Below are 15,716 nucleotides of genomic sequence, written 5' to 3'. Positions count from 1 at the left end.
TTGGGTGGTATAACCCATGCTGCACCTTGATGCGCATCTCCTCATGGTTCTGCTGCAGGTTGAGCTGTCTCTGCAGCCGTTCCTCCGGAAGATAGAAACGAAGCCGAGCCCTTCATTAATATTGAAGGTGGAGGTTGTAAAAATCTTTTTCGTTGCTTGCATAAGGTCTCCGTGCCAGATTACTACCCAAGTGTCCTTTCACCATCCATCGCGCCAATGTTGAACAGTTCGGAGAGATAGTTTGTCTACCCACATCGGCTTTCGCATACATCCCTCCCCATCGTAGACTTTTCAGGATTCCTGCGGGACGAGGCTCATACTCCAATTTGGCGAGTCAGACCTTTCAGATCTTTCCTGCAAGCAGTGTGACACGTTAGTCTTGCAATAATGACATTGATACTGGGGTCTGACATTACTTTGGAATATGTGGTCACATCGGCCACTGTGGGATGTCAATAGCGCACGTTGATGTACCGGAGAAACTCGATATTACTTCCAAGGATAAAAAGGCCCAGGAATTTGTATATGTCCAGCGTTGCAAGATTCTGTGTGGCTGGATCGAAGGCACTCAGAATGCACCAGCTGCAGTCCCTGTCTGTGTTGATTTATTCTCATTATCAAAAGCAACATAATCCTGTCTTGATATTCTTGTGATATACGCTGCATTTTCTTTTTCCAGCCTCAGTCAAAGATCCAGTATAATCGAATATTGAACAGAGATCTGACGCGTCACGCTCCGTGGTACCAGAGAGATAAATCATGACATTCGCTTCCAATTCTAATTCCAAGGTGGTTACGAGGCGAATCAACAAAGTCGTACTGCCACCAAGCAAAATCTTAAAGACGTGGATTTTTGACTGGGAATGCTCACCTCCTGTCATGTGACTAGGTCTTGTTGAACATCGACCTTAATGGCCGTACGCGGGGATGCGCGCGACCCGCCTGATGTCCGGTAAAACCACGAGAAATGCAAGGCAGCGAATCCTAGCGGTTCGACCGTATGATTTGCAGGGATTATCCAGATAAGTCTGCCCGAATAACAAATTCCTGTATTTTGATAGCCCTCAAGGTTTCAAACTGTAAATTAGGCTCATTTTGCCTTCGTTTATACCCAAAGCTAGCTTGACAAATACCACGGAAAAGCAGGGCCTTTTTATCTACACCAGTCCTTTCATATAACCTCGCTACTGCAGCCTAACGAGTATCACTACCTAAGCAAGTTCTTTTCCTCAAACCAAAATAACCAGCTTCCTGGTTCTTTTTCGCACCTTTCATATCAAGGTGAACAAATATTACTGGGTATCGCTCAGCCTGCCACACTGGAATATATATGCACCTCTTGGAATACGATGGTGGGGTCCGGTTCCCCCTCATCTTGTGACACTGCAGGCTAACGAACTTCACCGTCAGGAGGTTCTCGGTTCGGCAGCAGTAATAGCCCAGCTGCTCGGCCAGGCAATAAACTTATGGCAGCAGATCGATTCGGTACGGCAGACTATCAGCGCGGCGCCGAAGTTGCTCAACGATCTGATGGTGCAGTCTACCAACCTCCAAAACATATTGCACGATATTCAGAGCTCAACTGAGCTGCATACGCACGCCATCCATAACCAGCTAGAATACATATGTTCTATCGCGTTGGAGCTCCAGAAGATCCTCATGAACATGGCTATCTTGAACCGCAAAAGTCTGTTACAGCAGAGTCTACACGCTCTAAGGCGCAGAAGTCGAGACGAGTCGAGACTGAATGACGTGCTTTTGCGGCTTGAAAGGGCAAAATTCGAACTATTGATCCAGATGAATATCATACATATCGAAAAAACTGGAGATATCTCAGAAGGGATCCAAAGAATCGACTTGGAGGCTCGCAAGGAAAGTTTCAAATCCTCATCAAGCATGACAGTGGATCTTAACCACACAGAGGGCGCAGCCGACCAAGTCAATGGAATAGTCGGCCTAGAGGATTTCAAGATGCGGGTAACTGCATCGGTGACCGACAACACAGCGCTGGACAGCAGTAGACAAAGCAACCTGATCTTGGGTGGACCTGGGTCCATGAAACTACTACAAAGCGTCTTCGTTGAGGCGTAGCATGCGTTGCTTTCGACCGAGCATCCACGTGGAATAACTATGGAATGAACAGACACGGGAGTGTATTAAGATTCTAGAAATAACACCAATTCTTGTACTGCAAGCCGGTCAGTGCCTTGCCGCTCTGGTCTCTACACACTTGCCGCACCTTTTCGGGAATGACGATTGTTGGACATGGCATGATATAGATTACATCTCGGGAACCGGGCTCATGAATCATTATAGTGGACTGTGTGTGTTTCTCTGGAGTGGTTCTAGCTAATATTCTCAACTACGGAGTGTTGGATGCTTTCAAATCTGGGAGCCTCTTCAAGGAACTACAGAGATCCTGAATCTGCTATGGAGATGAGTATATGTGCTACTTATGGCTTCAGACATGTATCCAGTCATAGACATGATAGACCCTTATGCCACACGTTCATCATGTCCAAGACTGCGCGTATCGTGACATATAGATTGTTTTCCCAAGCTAGAGCAGAGCAGAGCCTCGTTTTTGACAGCAGCATGACTTGGTACTAGTTGTTTGTTCCGGGACAGAGCATCCCCACCTCCATTACTTGAATTAAGACAGCCTGCTTCTTTTGATTCCTCCTCAGGCTGACTGATGGTGTGATCACGCACTGGACATTAGCCGAACCAATTGCATATTTGTACTGCCACATGACGAGGCGTACCCCCTGCTCCAATACCCGGATATATTTATGCATAATGATGAATCTGTCATAAAGCCCGCGATAGTGAGCGGACCGATACGACGAGAGACGGGTAGCCTGCTTTGGTCCTGCCGCCTTGGCTGTTGAGCCTTGTCTATATATATCGAGCCTTCCTCGCAATCTGCCTACGTTAACCACGCTGGGCCAACTGGGCGTTTTTCTCCAACGTGGTAATTACACAGAACAGCACCCGACCACGTACACGCTCGTCATGGAAGAACTTCAGATCATTAACAGTGAGTCCTACCAACTATTCGTCAGGATATAATACCACGCCTATGTTGTAACAGATTGCCGACAGCCCAGGCCATGAGCTAATGTTGCCAGGGAACAGTAGTCAAATGGAGAATATTCTCCAATACCATACCAGTGAGACCGTGGGTGATGTCTACGACAAGATCCGAGCCCAGCGCGGCTTTAGTCCAGATGTGCAGATTATCTTAGTCAGAATCGACAGACTAAATCAAAATGCACCACAGGCAGAGTTGCAGGGCAATGAGCCAATGCGGAAGTACTTTCCCGGGGGAGGAAAAGTATATCTCGAAACGCGCAACAATCCGAACAATTCGAAGCAGGGGCAGAGTGAGGCCAAGATACGTGAGTGATGGCCAACAAATCTCCATTGAGCGTGGCAGATTTGGCTGAATATGGTTGAAGCTTCTCGTATAGTAGGCCGTAACAAAGCGACCCATGAAGCCCAGCAAAAGAACTTCATTACAGTACAATCCGAGAACGTTGAAGCGGAAGTAGTGGATAACATGGCATGCAACCAGGCAAAGCAGAGCAACCTAGTCACAGATGGCCCAATTGATGGAGCGAATTTGGCGACCATGTTTAATTTCTGAAGAGTATAGCAGTCGCATCGCGTAGGAGCCAATGTGTGATATGGCGCAAGATATTCGGTGAAACGTCCATAGTAATCCTCGAATGAGCATACCAAGCAGACAACGTGTTTACTTCTCGCTATAAGCGGGCGTCATGGCTTAAAGTTCAATAATAACAGAAAAAAGAAAAGGGGGTGGGGGGGGCATTATCGCTTGAAGAAATAGGTTCAACCGTGATGCGTCAGAAAAGATGTATGGAGTTTGAAAGGAGGCGACATTTGGTTGTATCTACAGCAGGCGACCTACCCTGGCTCTTGTATACACACACAGTCCAATTCCTCGGCTACCGTGTCTAAGTAGCCAAGTACTCCCACGCAGAGCTTTACAAGGCGACCGGAATATGCAGCAGCATACCCTATCGTCGGTCGTGATGAAGCACACGGTGTGTAGCCTTGCGTTCGCAGAGCCCAAGTATCCCTCAATTTTGGATCGGCCGAGGTGATCCAGTAGTCACTTACGGAACGCGTCCTGTGAAACGGTAAGTTGAAGGCCGGGAAAGCGGGGCAAGCACCTATTTTTGGGGCCGGACCTGCGACTTGGAGCTCCATCTAGGTACCTGGCGCTTCTCAGTTAATCTAGACTAGGGCAAAGCGGACGGGATGCCGAGTTTTCTAAGAGCTATAGTTGTATGTGCTATAAACGTCTATAACTTGTAGATATATCATTAGTATACGATTCCGATTAGGGATATAATCAAGCACTAAATCGAGAGTGCACCCGTAGTGCTAATAAATATTTTTTATACCATATAAGAAGTCTGTCAGTCTAAAGATTCTGAAGATAGTGCCGCTTTTAATATCGTCGCTTGATCATCTGCTTGTTCCCTACCAATGCATATAACTTATAACTTAAATTAGATATCCGAGTAAAAGCCTCAGTCGAGAGCCTGTTGATTTCTTTGTCTAGCTCTTTCCTTGGATCGTCGTCATGTGATTTTTTACACATTTCCAACGTTGCCTGTTGGAAGAATGAGGCCTTTTGCTTGAGCGAATCAACCTCTGCGCTCTTGTGGAAACATGAATAGACGTGTCATCCTGACACATTTGCTCTGTGTCACGAATTACCAATATGATGATGATTGCCTCATCGCGACATTGCAGATTGGCTTCTGGCCTTTTTTCATCATTTGTAAGGGTTGGCGATGTGATGCACTTTGAAATTTTGCTGAAGCTTTTTCAATGTTTGAGAGGATGCTTAATAATCTCCTTGAAGCCATGTAACCAACTTCCCGAAGCAGCCAGTCCTTCCATGGTATCGACAGTATTTTTTAATAGCTCTCTGAGCAGGTTGGACTTTTACTTATATACAGTGTGATTACATAACTGAGTAGTACTTAGACGGCATCTTTCAGTTACGCTCACACAACCTAGGCAGCACTGTGAAGCACAGTATCAAGGCATACATGGTAAGCCATTGTCTTATTCCGGTATTTGTACCTCCAAGCAAAGAAGCCACAACCTTGATAGCAGCTGTTCCTTTGGACTTAGTTCCTAGACGATGTGCAAATTGCACACATTTCTCCAAATGTGTCAGAACGGCCAAAGGGTCGTGGGGATGGTTCTGGCCACTCTGGTTTGTGAGCTCCTTTCCCACAAATTACTGGTCGACCGTTGACTGTGTAGTAGTGATCACCGCCGCATGAAGACACTTGAAAATGACCTGGCCTGTTTCAATTTTGACAAAGGGGCGGAAGCAGGCTACGTGGCCGCACTCGTACCAATTGTTACAAGCTTGCCACTGTCGACCAGCCCGCCGTCATTTGTTGAGATGCAAAGATCCCTTCTAGCTATCCTTAGGAAAGCCCTGATGCTCACGCTCACAAAAGGCTTAACAGACGCGTCAGGGAATTTCAGTGGTGATAGACAACACGACAGTGGCCTTAGAATTACTAGGGGAGTATGGAGTACTTAAGAGGTCCTGGGTCACAATGTCTTACCAGATGCCATTACCAAGGCACTCGGTATAAGTTAGTAGCCCCTCTGTCTGGCATTTAGCTGTTATATGTCACCAGTGTGAGACAATCGCCCATGAATTGATATCAGGGACTCAAACTAAACCATATGTTTCGCTCCCTGTTGATCTAGAGCCATTGATAAAGTGAGTAAGTATAGAATGACCAATGACAAAAAATGGAGGTAGTGTTATATATAGTGCATTTTATCTCCAGCAGACTTAATATAGGATTCGAGGGGAAACATTGCGAAGATTGTTGATAACGCCATCTCTACACGCAAGTACTTCGTGGTGGCATTAATATGATGACGCCGCTGCCACTATTTCAAATATGTCTATCTATGAGTAAATGGAAGTTAATCAACAAGAGATGAATTGGTTGGAGTTTTCGCCTATGCTCTTTACCATGCTGATCATTTGTAACCGCACAAAAAGACTTTCACCATCAACACAAACACCGACGAGCCAGTCAACCCAACGATAGTATTCCTTCTGTTCGTCCCAACTTGAGATCAGTTTAACCCATTTTATCGCTTTCTCGTTGATTGTCAAAATAAAGAAATCACATCGTTGAGGGGGGATAGTGAAATGGAGAGGACGCGCACCACCATCGCTGACCAGTATATCTCTCCAAAGAGTCAAGGAATTTTGCAAGGGTTCATTGCCATCGCCAGCTCGGACCGATGGGACTGGTGAAGTGGCCGGCATGAAGCCTTTCGGATGTGGATGTTCATATGCAGACACATGCTCTCTATTCTGGTGGTCACGATTATCACACTGTATAGCTCAGTGAAGGTTCCCAAAACGCCACAATTACATGAAGCTCAAATATGCTTCTAATTTTCAATATGGTGTTTACACATTTGTGTCCATGGTTCACGGGTCGGTTGGCGTACAAGCGTGAAGATCATTCTGCGAGCATTGACGGGGGCAACGTGGCGGTCTGATCAATTGAGAGAGGATTAACATTACTATAGCAGGCAGCCGGAAGCCAGGTTACCTTGTTTCAGTGTTTATGTTGCTGTGCTAGCTAAATTTCTTGCCAGTCTTCGCCAGATCTCGCATTGCCATAAGCATCACTGCTCAGCCTATGACGTCGGTACTTTCTTATAGTAATGCCAGTTAGATCATGTCAGACTGATCCAGGCAGAGCTCAATATCATTATTTGTTCCTTGTTCATACAAATCTCCTAGATGGTTCTTTCAATGTCCCCAGTACATGGTACAATGGGAATACTCCCTTCCCACTGGTCAATCTCCCAAGTGCATTGCAACGTAAAGCCCTCGGCACCAAGCTCTTTTCCACTAGCCATGATACTCAAGTTCGCGAGAGCTCCTGAAACATTAATCTTGGTCTCATATAGGAAGCGGTGAAATGATACACCATTGGTGGTTCAATCGGAAGAGTTTTCGCCGGAGTCGGGCATTTTAAACTTGTTCTCCCCAAGTCGCTGCCAGCTATCGCCACCTAGACGAGTGGGCGGTCTGTCTAGACTGTAAGTGTAAAAATGCTTCGTGTGTGTCAACAAGCCAGATTCTTGAGTGCGATAATTCTTTTGATAGCTGAAAATCCGGGGCGTAAAAACCTTTTCAATGGAATATTCCCAGTATCCACGGACCATCTTCGCAATATCTGTACGATCCATATTATGCCATACTTTGGCTCCCATGGACTTTTTCATGAATTATGAGAAAGCTTCGTCGATAAAGGATGCGCCACGCAAAACACTCATTGACTGATAAGCGAGAAGAATAACAGTCATTGATGACTGAAAACTCACCATCGCCTTTAACACATTCTGAGATGACTAACGGCGCCACACTCTCGAACTTGTCGCTGATGGGTCCTGTATCACAACTCAGTCTCCTGTACGGTCACGGTGACTACGATAGTGATCTAAGCCACAACTTGCAACTGTGCCACCGTCACAATCATTCAAGACAATGAATTATGGACATGGAGTTTGCCTCTCTTCTCAAATCCAAAAAGTTTGGCCATTGCACCTGCTTCGGGCTCGGAGGCGAATAAAAGAATGGTTTTGCTAGCGAGGCGCTTCTTGAGACACCAGCTCGTTCAGCAGCCTGATGCAACGATCTCAATGGCTGTTTTCTTGACCTCCAAGTTAATATCACGAGCTGTCTTGACACGAGGTGCCTCCCGCAATGCGATATCACATCAGCATTGTCGATTAAAAGGAGTTTGAACCACTGCAAAGGCTCAACATCCTCAGGGATATTATAAACCACCAAGTTTTGCCGATATTGTTGTCGTAGTAGATCTTCGACGAAACCTTGTGTCGATTACTGTTCTGAGCAAGAGTAGATAGGTAGCGTGTGAGTACCTGTTCTAGCTGAATAGATTTCCGAGGCTTCACTTAAATTGTATCGAAGTCGATGCTAATTATTAGAGTAGTCTGCTTCTTCAATACGGACTCCATGATGGTGATCGGTGATTGAGTACCAGTTATGCTGGCTGTCAGAAACTCATAGGAGGATAATGGAAGAAGTAAGTAGTGCCACAACACGCAAGATCGGTGACTCTTTTCATATTGGTCAGAACTTCCGGAATTGATGTTGATCAGGTTTCAACAATTGAGAGGTAAATAAGCTTGAGTCGTAGAAAAACCTGTTGTGCACTTAGCAATGAGGAGATTGTGGAGATTCTTAATTGTTGTTATATTTGAGTGAAAAGGCAGGAACGTTTGTTTGTTATCCAAATTAGGATTATTAAGACTATTTTATGGAAAGAACACGTTCTGTCTATCTCCATAACAACTTTCCAATTTCATTATCATTATAGAAGCTTCACAGTTTCTTCTCGGCACATTTTCACCATTCTTTTAATGATAATCAACCAGGTAACCTTCCCTTCTATTTCCCACTTCAATCATTGTCATTAAGGCAAAACAACCAATCCCTCGCCTACCATTTCTCATCATCAACCCACCAACTAAAAGATGGCCTATTCTTTCCACCCACAGAAAATGGCGAATTCCTACGAAGCAGCGAAAGTCATGCACAAACTCAGTGCTAAACGAGAGCCTTATCATCAAGATGCCATAGATCTGACAGGCGTCGAGTCCACAACATCTTCCACTCAATTCACTATGGCAACAGATGGAGTGCCGACATCCACCTTCTCCACAACCTCACAAGAGAAGTTGATTGGCATTTCTGAGTGCACTCAGAGTGAGTTACTAGATTTCCTAGGTATGATTGACCTAGAAACCATTTTACAGGATGCACGAGTACAGAAGTACATGGACAAAAAGGCCTCTAGAGGTGACGTATATTCGCAAAATCAGATGGACCATCTAGTTGATCAAACCAAAGGTCATGAAGCACAGATCTTGAATCTCAAGGCAACAGTCAACGATTTGCGAGTCAAGGTCGATCACAGCCCTCCCCAGCGCTTACCAACTTATCATTTCGCTGTGCCCAAGGATATGGCATTGCAAAGCCACAACTACAAGAGGAAGCTAGAGACACTTCGAAAGGACCTCACCGAAAAAGAAGAAGAGTGCGCACAGCTCCTTGAAGCCTGGCAGAAAGCAATTGAAGAGGCACAAGCACTCCAGCCCACCGACCATAAGTTCACCGTCGACGATGACACTGTGACGTCAAAATTCAGATCTCTCCATGATGATATCCGAAACTTGACGTCGTTACATTTCAGCATAAAGATATTTAGAAGAGTTAGAGCTCGTGATCACAACCACTTCGTTCGGATATGTCCAACCTATGCGACTTTCCTTGGCGATAAGTATCTTGCGCCGTATCTTTTTCAGGCATACATTTGGCACTTTCTTTGCAAGAATCTGTTCGGATGTCCCCTCAGAATCTTCGGCACTGGTGCCATGGATAATGTTGATCAGCTCAGATGCTTGATTGGTAAGGCATTATATCTATTCTGTGTACGAAGCTACCCAATGAACTAATCACATTTCAGATACATCCAAGCACGGTGACGCGAAGAAAGACGCACAGCAACTACGAGCAATGAATTGTCAATTTTTGCACAAACATCGTGGTATAAAGGGTCAACTAGATGATAAACTTACCGAAAAACTGTGTAGGGAAGGCTTCCTGGGCCATGTCTCCGTTTTGTGTCACGATGAAATCAAGAAGGATCTGAAGACAATCATGAGCAAGGCCATCGAGCTAGCAGTCATCTTTGTGAAGTCTAGATCAGAATTTCGATGCGCCAATGTTCGAATTGGCAAAAATGACACAGAAATTTTCTACGGTTTTCAGGCAGTCAAGCCTTGGACGCAGATTGTTTCAGGTAATGCTCGGCACAATGACGTCAAACTCATAGCCTCACCAGTTCTCATGAAGCGTGGAAACTCGAAGGGAGAGGAATATGACAAAACTCTTGTTCTTGTCCCAGCAGATGTCTGTTGCTAAACAGCCATTGGAGAATGATTTAGTCGTGAAAGGGAGATTTACTTACACCTATACGAGTGGTGAGACAGATTAGATAGAGGCAATAGACGAAGGATCTACGCTAGACTAGTCTGATAGTTCTTATTGCTCTACTTATTATGGGTAAAAGTCTCGTTCATTTCTATCGTGCTTGCTACTGCAATTATTGGGCACTATCGAGATTTTATTCTGTGGAGAATTCTGTCTACTATCTTCATGTTCCAGTACTGGCATTCAGTTATCCCGTACAAGATGAAGGCCTGTTATGTTCTTGTCATGCCAGAGTGGTCAGGAGAGTGATTGACCTGGATTCACAGACGCTGCTAAGTTCGTTGTATACTCTTTCCCGTTCGATGTTTAGTAGAATAGTCACAAGGAAGGAGCGACTAACTACGCACAAGCATTCGTTGAAGCTCAATTCCGTTCTTCCAGGTCTAGACAAACATGAAGTTGCTACCAACAAGGCTATTTGTTCTCTATAATTAATGTATTCTTAGTAGCGGTTGCAACGTTGTTTCATCTTTGATATTTCTTCAAAAACCTCGATCCTGACTCGGTGGCAAAAGACTGGCTTTGAGGAAAAACGATCAGTAGCAGTCTGTCTTAGTCACATATCAATCATGAGATCTAGTGCAGTTATAAGTTACGTAAAATAAAACGGTATACAAGATCTAGAAAATTCACGTTGAAACTAAATTAAACTCCCCCAAAACTAGAAACAATGGAAGAGTCTGTGAAGGTTAGATAGAAACGTCATGTATGGTGACCAATAGTAGTCTATTGATAGAGTGTGATGTAACGAGAGGAACAGGGGGCAGAATTCTGTCAGTGCGGCGCCTGCTTCGCTTCAAGCTGTAAGCGGTTGGCTTGGCAACTAAGAAATTCTGAGTAGAAGAAAGGTATCCTCTTTCCGATAGTGTTGGTATTCTATATAACTATCATGGGTAGTTGCTAATCAGTAGTATCGAAACGAGGTGGTATGATCTGAGAGAAGATCTCGATTGATTTTGCTTTGCTGTGAAGCAGGCAAAGGGGTCAGCGGAAGCTGATAGGGGTTTTTGGTAGTAAAACCTCAAGAAGAGAGGCTCATAACTTTGATAGACACGTCACATATGGTGATCAATAGTAGTCTATTTATATGGAGTGTGATTTAACGGTGAGCAACAGAGCTATCCTCTGTTCCACTGAAGGCTACTGAATGTGGTTGCCCTAGGTGTGTGCCTGAGGCAACAGGCGGAGACCTGAGGCATCCATGAAAGTATATCGAATTGTCAAATACTCGGCAGTTGTTTTTGGTCGAGATGATCGTCTATCAAGACAATGCATTCTAGTCACCTCGGCTTCGGTGTTTCCCGTCTCGGTGAAGCCACCACTGCCTCATGTTGTGCTGCATTTTGTCTTGAGAATGCTACCAAAGAGCTACCAGAGAAAGTCCTATCATGATACTTTCTAAGCAATTAGTACCTTAAAGTCATAACAGAAATATCATCTCGATAATTGATGGATGGGGTAAGTAGACTTCAATTCTCGGAAAAATAATTCTATCAAGACCGATAGCTTTTACATCACAAGCTGACTAGGTTAGAAGTCTATTACATGATAAATACCTCCGCTCTGAGACTCAGCATTATTGTCACTACATGGAGACTAGTTTACGAAAGTGGCTTGTGGAATTTACTTGAGACAATGGAACGGGGTTTATCGGAACATTCGAATATATGACATAATGCAAAGCCTCTGGAACAAAAGATGTGGTTTCAATGCGTAGAGACGAGACAATACCTTGTACAAAGACGATGTCAAAGAAATGTTGTACCGCTGACCAAGTTTGTATTCTTCTCAAAACAGATTATAATACACCTCAAGTTTTTCGTATTCTTATATTGTACTCATATACTTGTTTTAGGTTGCATCTCTTCTCAGGAAAAAGAAGTTGAAGAATAGCAAATAGAATTGAGCTACGAGTTACCTGACCTGCACCGCTGAGTTTGTTGTCAAACTGCACCATAAAGACGAACACTATTTCCAAACGAAGATGTCAAACAACTTCCTTAAATTATTGGCCGCGGAAGAGAAGATCCGGTCGCTCAAATCGAAGCTTAAGGTAAGCCAGAAAGCTGACTGGGTGAAAGAAAATTCCGCGCTCGAAGCGCGCGTCCGCGGCTTGGAGGACGAGAACGACTTACTGTGGGAAAGGTTGTCGAAACGCAAAAAAAAAGTTAACAGAAGCAAGAATGTTAACTGTTTTGATTCATCAACTTCACACGATAAGCAAGGAGCGATCGCCACTGAGATCCTACCAAAGTTCACACTCGAAGCTGCCGAGAAGAGATACAGCGAACTCGAAGCTCAGCTTGAGGCAAAACAGCACCAATGTGACGAGCTGTCGACTGAGCTGGCTGTTATGAGCAACTCGCGTTATTTCCTGCATTGCTCGGTGGACGACGCAGAGGTGTGTCATCAGTGGCGCATGCTTCAGATGGCAATCGACCAACTATGTCACAGCCACTTTGACCAACCTGTCAGGCAGAAAGTCCAAGACAAAATGGCACTCAAGGAACTGGTAGCACTTTCTAGCGATAGTCAATCTTATCTGATCGGCGCTCAGAGATGCTCTCCATCTACGCTTTTCCAGGCGGCGATATGGCGACACCTGCAGCATCGGTTCTTCGAAAGACCCTGGCGATGTTTGGGAGAGGATATACATCGAAAGTCCAAGGTATTCAGCGCGAAGCTGCAAGATAAGGATCCTTCCGAGGCCTACTCTGCTTGGAGGTTGTTCACGGCGAGACTACTCGACGGTAGCTTGCAGATTAACGACAAGACTATTGCAACACAGACGGAGAAGATCTATGCAGCACTAGCCAAATACGCGAATCCGATCCACGAGGTTGAGAGCCGCGAGATTAAGGAGAAGCTGCAGAGTGTTGTCCGTTCAGCTGCGAGACTGTGCTCTGTATTCGCAACAACAACCGCATATCCGTTGATGTCGAATCAGCCAGGAAATTCAGACACTCATGGATTTTGGTTCGATGTAGACACCATGATACGGCACTCGCGATATTCATCCGATAGTACTGACACGATCGTGGATATGATGATCACGCCCATACTTATTCGAAGAGGCGAAAGGGGGGGTGTCCAGCTGCTTGGCAAGGCTAGAGTGACCACAAGTTCTGCTGCTTGGTGAGTATGCTCGAGACTAGCGAACATGGCATAGATCAGGTTATTGCTGGCATTGAAAGCGAGGATATTGGAACACTACATAGCAGTGAGGAATCACCGACCGCTCCATCAATCAATTATTTTTGCTTCGTCTTTGGAATTTGGCACACATCTGCTTTGTGGACATGTTTGGCGCCGGAATTGATCGTCACGCAATATTGATCGCTTCATATGTGTATTATCAAGACCGGCATATTACCACAAGCTCCATGACCTGGGTTCGGGACTGAAGAGATGCACTGAACCCAGATTCAGCCGGCCGTGTATCCGCTCGGTCTCCGAGCTCCGCCCATGAACAGCTGTCGGAGATCCACCAACTCACCAAAAGCGGGCCGGAGTAATAGTTTGCGCCATCGCGGCTGCCACTTAGCGCCTCAGTTTGTTCTTGTAAAGACATGGAAGGTTATCTAGAATATTCGAGTCGTTGTGAATTCGTGTGGCGAAACTTCTACTGAAACAAAACACGTGACTGCTTGTTGTGATAAAGGATACATGATTAGGTTTTATGGTGAGTGTAAACACACTGACAGCATGATCATAGGGTCATTTTTATAGTGGACAAAGTTAGTGTCATACGGCATACTATGTAGCGTCACAGTAGTCATATTGGCGGGTCGCCTATCCGTGTCAATCATGGTAACTCCGAGCAGACCATTTGACGCGCAAGCTTGTGACGTCTTGGCAACGAGCTGAGATGCATAAGAGGCTTTGAACTGCAAGATCGGTCTTCGGATTGATTGAGATGCTCAATACTATCGGATACTCAAAGCAAGTAGCACTGATTAAAACAGAATGCCGCCACCGCATTCAGCTAAAGATGTATGTCGTACCTGCCCCTAGGAAATGATAAAACAGACAATTATCGGGTTATTATCACTAAGACTTTTGCTCACTATGACCACAGTTCGAAGCAATGGCGAAAGCCCGTGCTAAAGCCCTTCGAGAGCACATATTCGCTCTACCAACCGAACAGCTTCAGGGAAAGCCGTTGGCCGTTGCCCAAGAGATCGAAAAGTTTGCCGATTCGCAGAGACTCCCCATGATTTTTCGTGAAGAAAAGATGAGAATCGCACGCCAGGTCCTTCGCAATCAAGATCCGAAGCCGAAAGTGTTGGTCGAGTTCGGCACATTCGTTGGCTGCTCAGCTATTGGATGGGGCCAATTATTGAGAGAATCGAACGAGGAGACAGCAGGCGCCCATGTTCACGTGTACGGCTTTGAGCTGGATCCTGAATTAGCACAAGTTGCTAGAGATCTCATCAAATTGGCTGGACTCGACGATGTAGTCACCGTCATTGATGGTCCTGGTGCCGAATCATTACGGAAATTGGTAGCGGAAGGGGCAGTGAAAGTTGGCGGCGTGGATGCAGTTTTCATCGACCACTGGGAAAAGCTCTATGTACCAGATCTTCAAGTCTGTGAGGAGCTGCAGGTATTCCACAAGGGCTCTGTTATCATGGCGGATAACACCGATTTCCCCGGTGCTCCAGATTATCTGCAGTATGTCAAGGGTGGTGGTAGTGGTCAGCCGGGTGCAGTACGGTATGAAAGCAAATCGTTCGAAACAGATTCAAACGTGTCAGGCCGTCCAGTAAGTTACTCTCCGCAAAAATAACTCAGTAACATCCATGACTGATGAATGAAACAGAAAGTTGTAGAGGTTACTAGTGTCATCCACGTATGAAAAGAACACAATGATCCCGATATATTTACTGGGCACGGAGAACCACTCATGCTAAACAGATGTTGAGCGAGTGCGGGTAGCCTTCTAGAGAGCCTAGAAGCATGTTACTATACAGGTGTCCGTAGATAAATCGTTTCAATACTCGAAAGATGAGATATTCTAAATTCAGCAGCCAGACTGAAACATTCCGAGAAGTTGACGACACAGAAGTGAACAAATATGGCCGCCAGGGATTGTAATTTGGGGGTACCAACTTCAGTGGTAAATCGCAAGCAAAGACAAATAGACGACAAAAAAAAAACCTGTGTGTTCAGCTTGACATCTTATATACTGAGCTGTTTTTTGTACCATTTATTTAGTAAGCGTTACTAAGCACCCAACGGCAGCAGGGTATCACTTACAAGTGCATGGGAGCCGGCGGGGATATGTCATTGCCATTGGCGAGTATAACAAGCACATCACATTTTGCTGAGCCCGAGTCAATCAATCGCAATCATCGCTAGAGCATTGACCACTGGGCAGGTAGTGAGCGGAGCATTCTTCCTCCTGGTAACTGGTGTTATCTTATTTGGCGGCCCAAGTGCAATATACTAGAAATGAAGCTATAGCTGGACAGTGGTATACAGCACGCCCTGGGTCTCGACTTTGATAGCATGCTGGCCATTGATGGACATCTCTGAGTGCTTGCTTCCGAAGTCCGCATTTGCCAAGAAATGTGGGAGTTACAAGAAAAATCGACAA

The 15,716-nt window shown here is 45.3% G+C and overlaps 4 protein-coding genes across 4 annotated transcripts; all 4 read left to right on the top strand.

Annotated features, from left to right (window-relative positions):
* Positions 1–955: 955 nt before the first annotated feature.
* Positions 956–2,524, top strand: BKA67DRAFT_559298 (uncharacterized protein). The gene is made up of 2 exons (XM_046102383.1): positions 956–1,352; positions 1,411–2,524. The coding sequence occupies exons 1-2, from the start codon at positions 1,350–1,352 to the stop codon at positions 2,089–2,091; spliced, it is 684 nt and encodes a 227-aa protein (XP_045959296.1). The 5' UTR covers positions 956–1,349; the 3' UTR covers positions 2,092–2,524.
* Positions 2,525–8,598: 6,074 nt separating this feature from the next.
* On the top strand, positions 8,599–10,366 carry BKA67DRAFT_533977 (uncharacterized protein; the record flags this gene model as incomplete). The annotated part of the gene is made up of 3 exons (XM_046099786.1): positions 8,599–9,532; positions 9,591–10,036; positions 10,292–10,366. 3 exons carry the CDS (start codon positions 8,599–8,601, stop codon positions 10,364–10,366), a joined length of 1,455 nt encoding a protein of 484 aa, XP_045959295.1.
* A 1,735-nt stretch (positions 10,367–12,101) lies between these two features.
* Positions 12,102–13,256, top strand: BKA67DRAFT_675061 (uncharacterized protein; the record flags this gene model as incomplete). Its single annotated transcript, XM_046108774.1, has 1 exon — positions 12,102–13,256. The coding sequence occupies one exon, from the start codon at positions 12,102–12,104 to the stop codon at positions 13,254–13,256; it is 1,155 nt and encodes a 384-aa protein (XP_045959294.1).
* An 827-nt stretch (positions 13,257–14,083) lies between these two features.
* Positions 14,084–14,975, top strand: BKA67DRAFT_656991 (S-adenosyl-L-methionine-dependent methyltransferase; the record flags this gene model as incomplete). The annotated part of the gene is made up of 3 exons (XM_046107040.1): positions 14,084–14,110; positions 14,196–14,882; positions 14,940–14,975. The coding sequence occupies 3 exons, from the start codon at positions 14,084–14,086 to the stop codon at positions 14,973–14,975; spliced, it is 750 nt and encodes a 249-aa protein (XP_045959293.1).
* Between the last annotated feature and the right edge of the window lie 741 nt (positions 14,976–15,716).

Source organism: Truncatella angustata, assembly GCF_020726525.1.
Source record: "Truncatella angustata strain MPI-SDFR-AT-0073 chromosome Unknown BKA67scaffold_3, whole genome shotgun sequence".
Classification (NCBI taxonomy): domain Eukaryota; kingdom Fungi; phylum Ascomycota; class Sordariomycetes; order Amphisphaeriales; family Sporocadaceae; genus Truncatella; species Truncatella angustata.
Note: the sequence above shows the minus strand (reverse complement) of the source record. Positions and strands in the feature narration are given on the sequence as shown.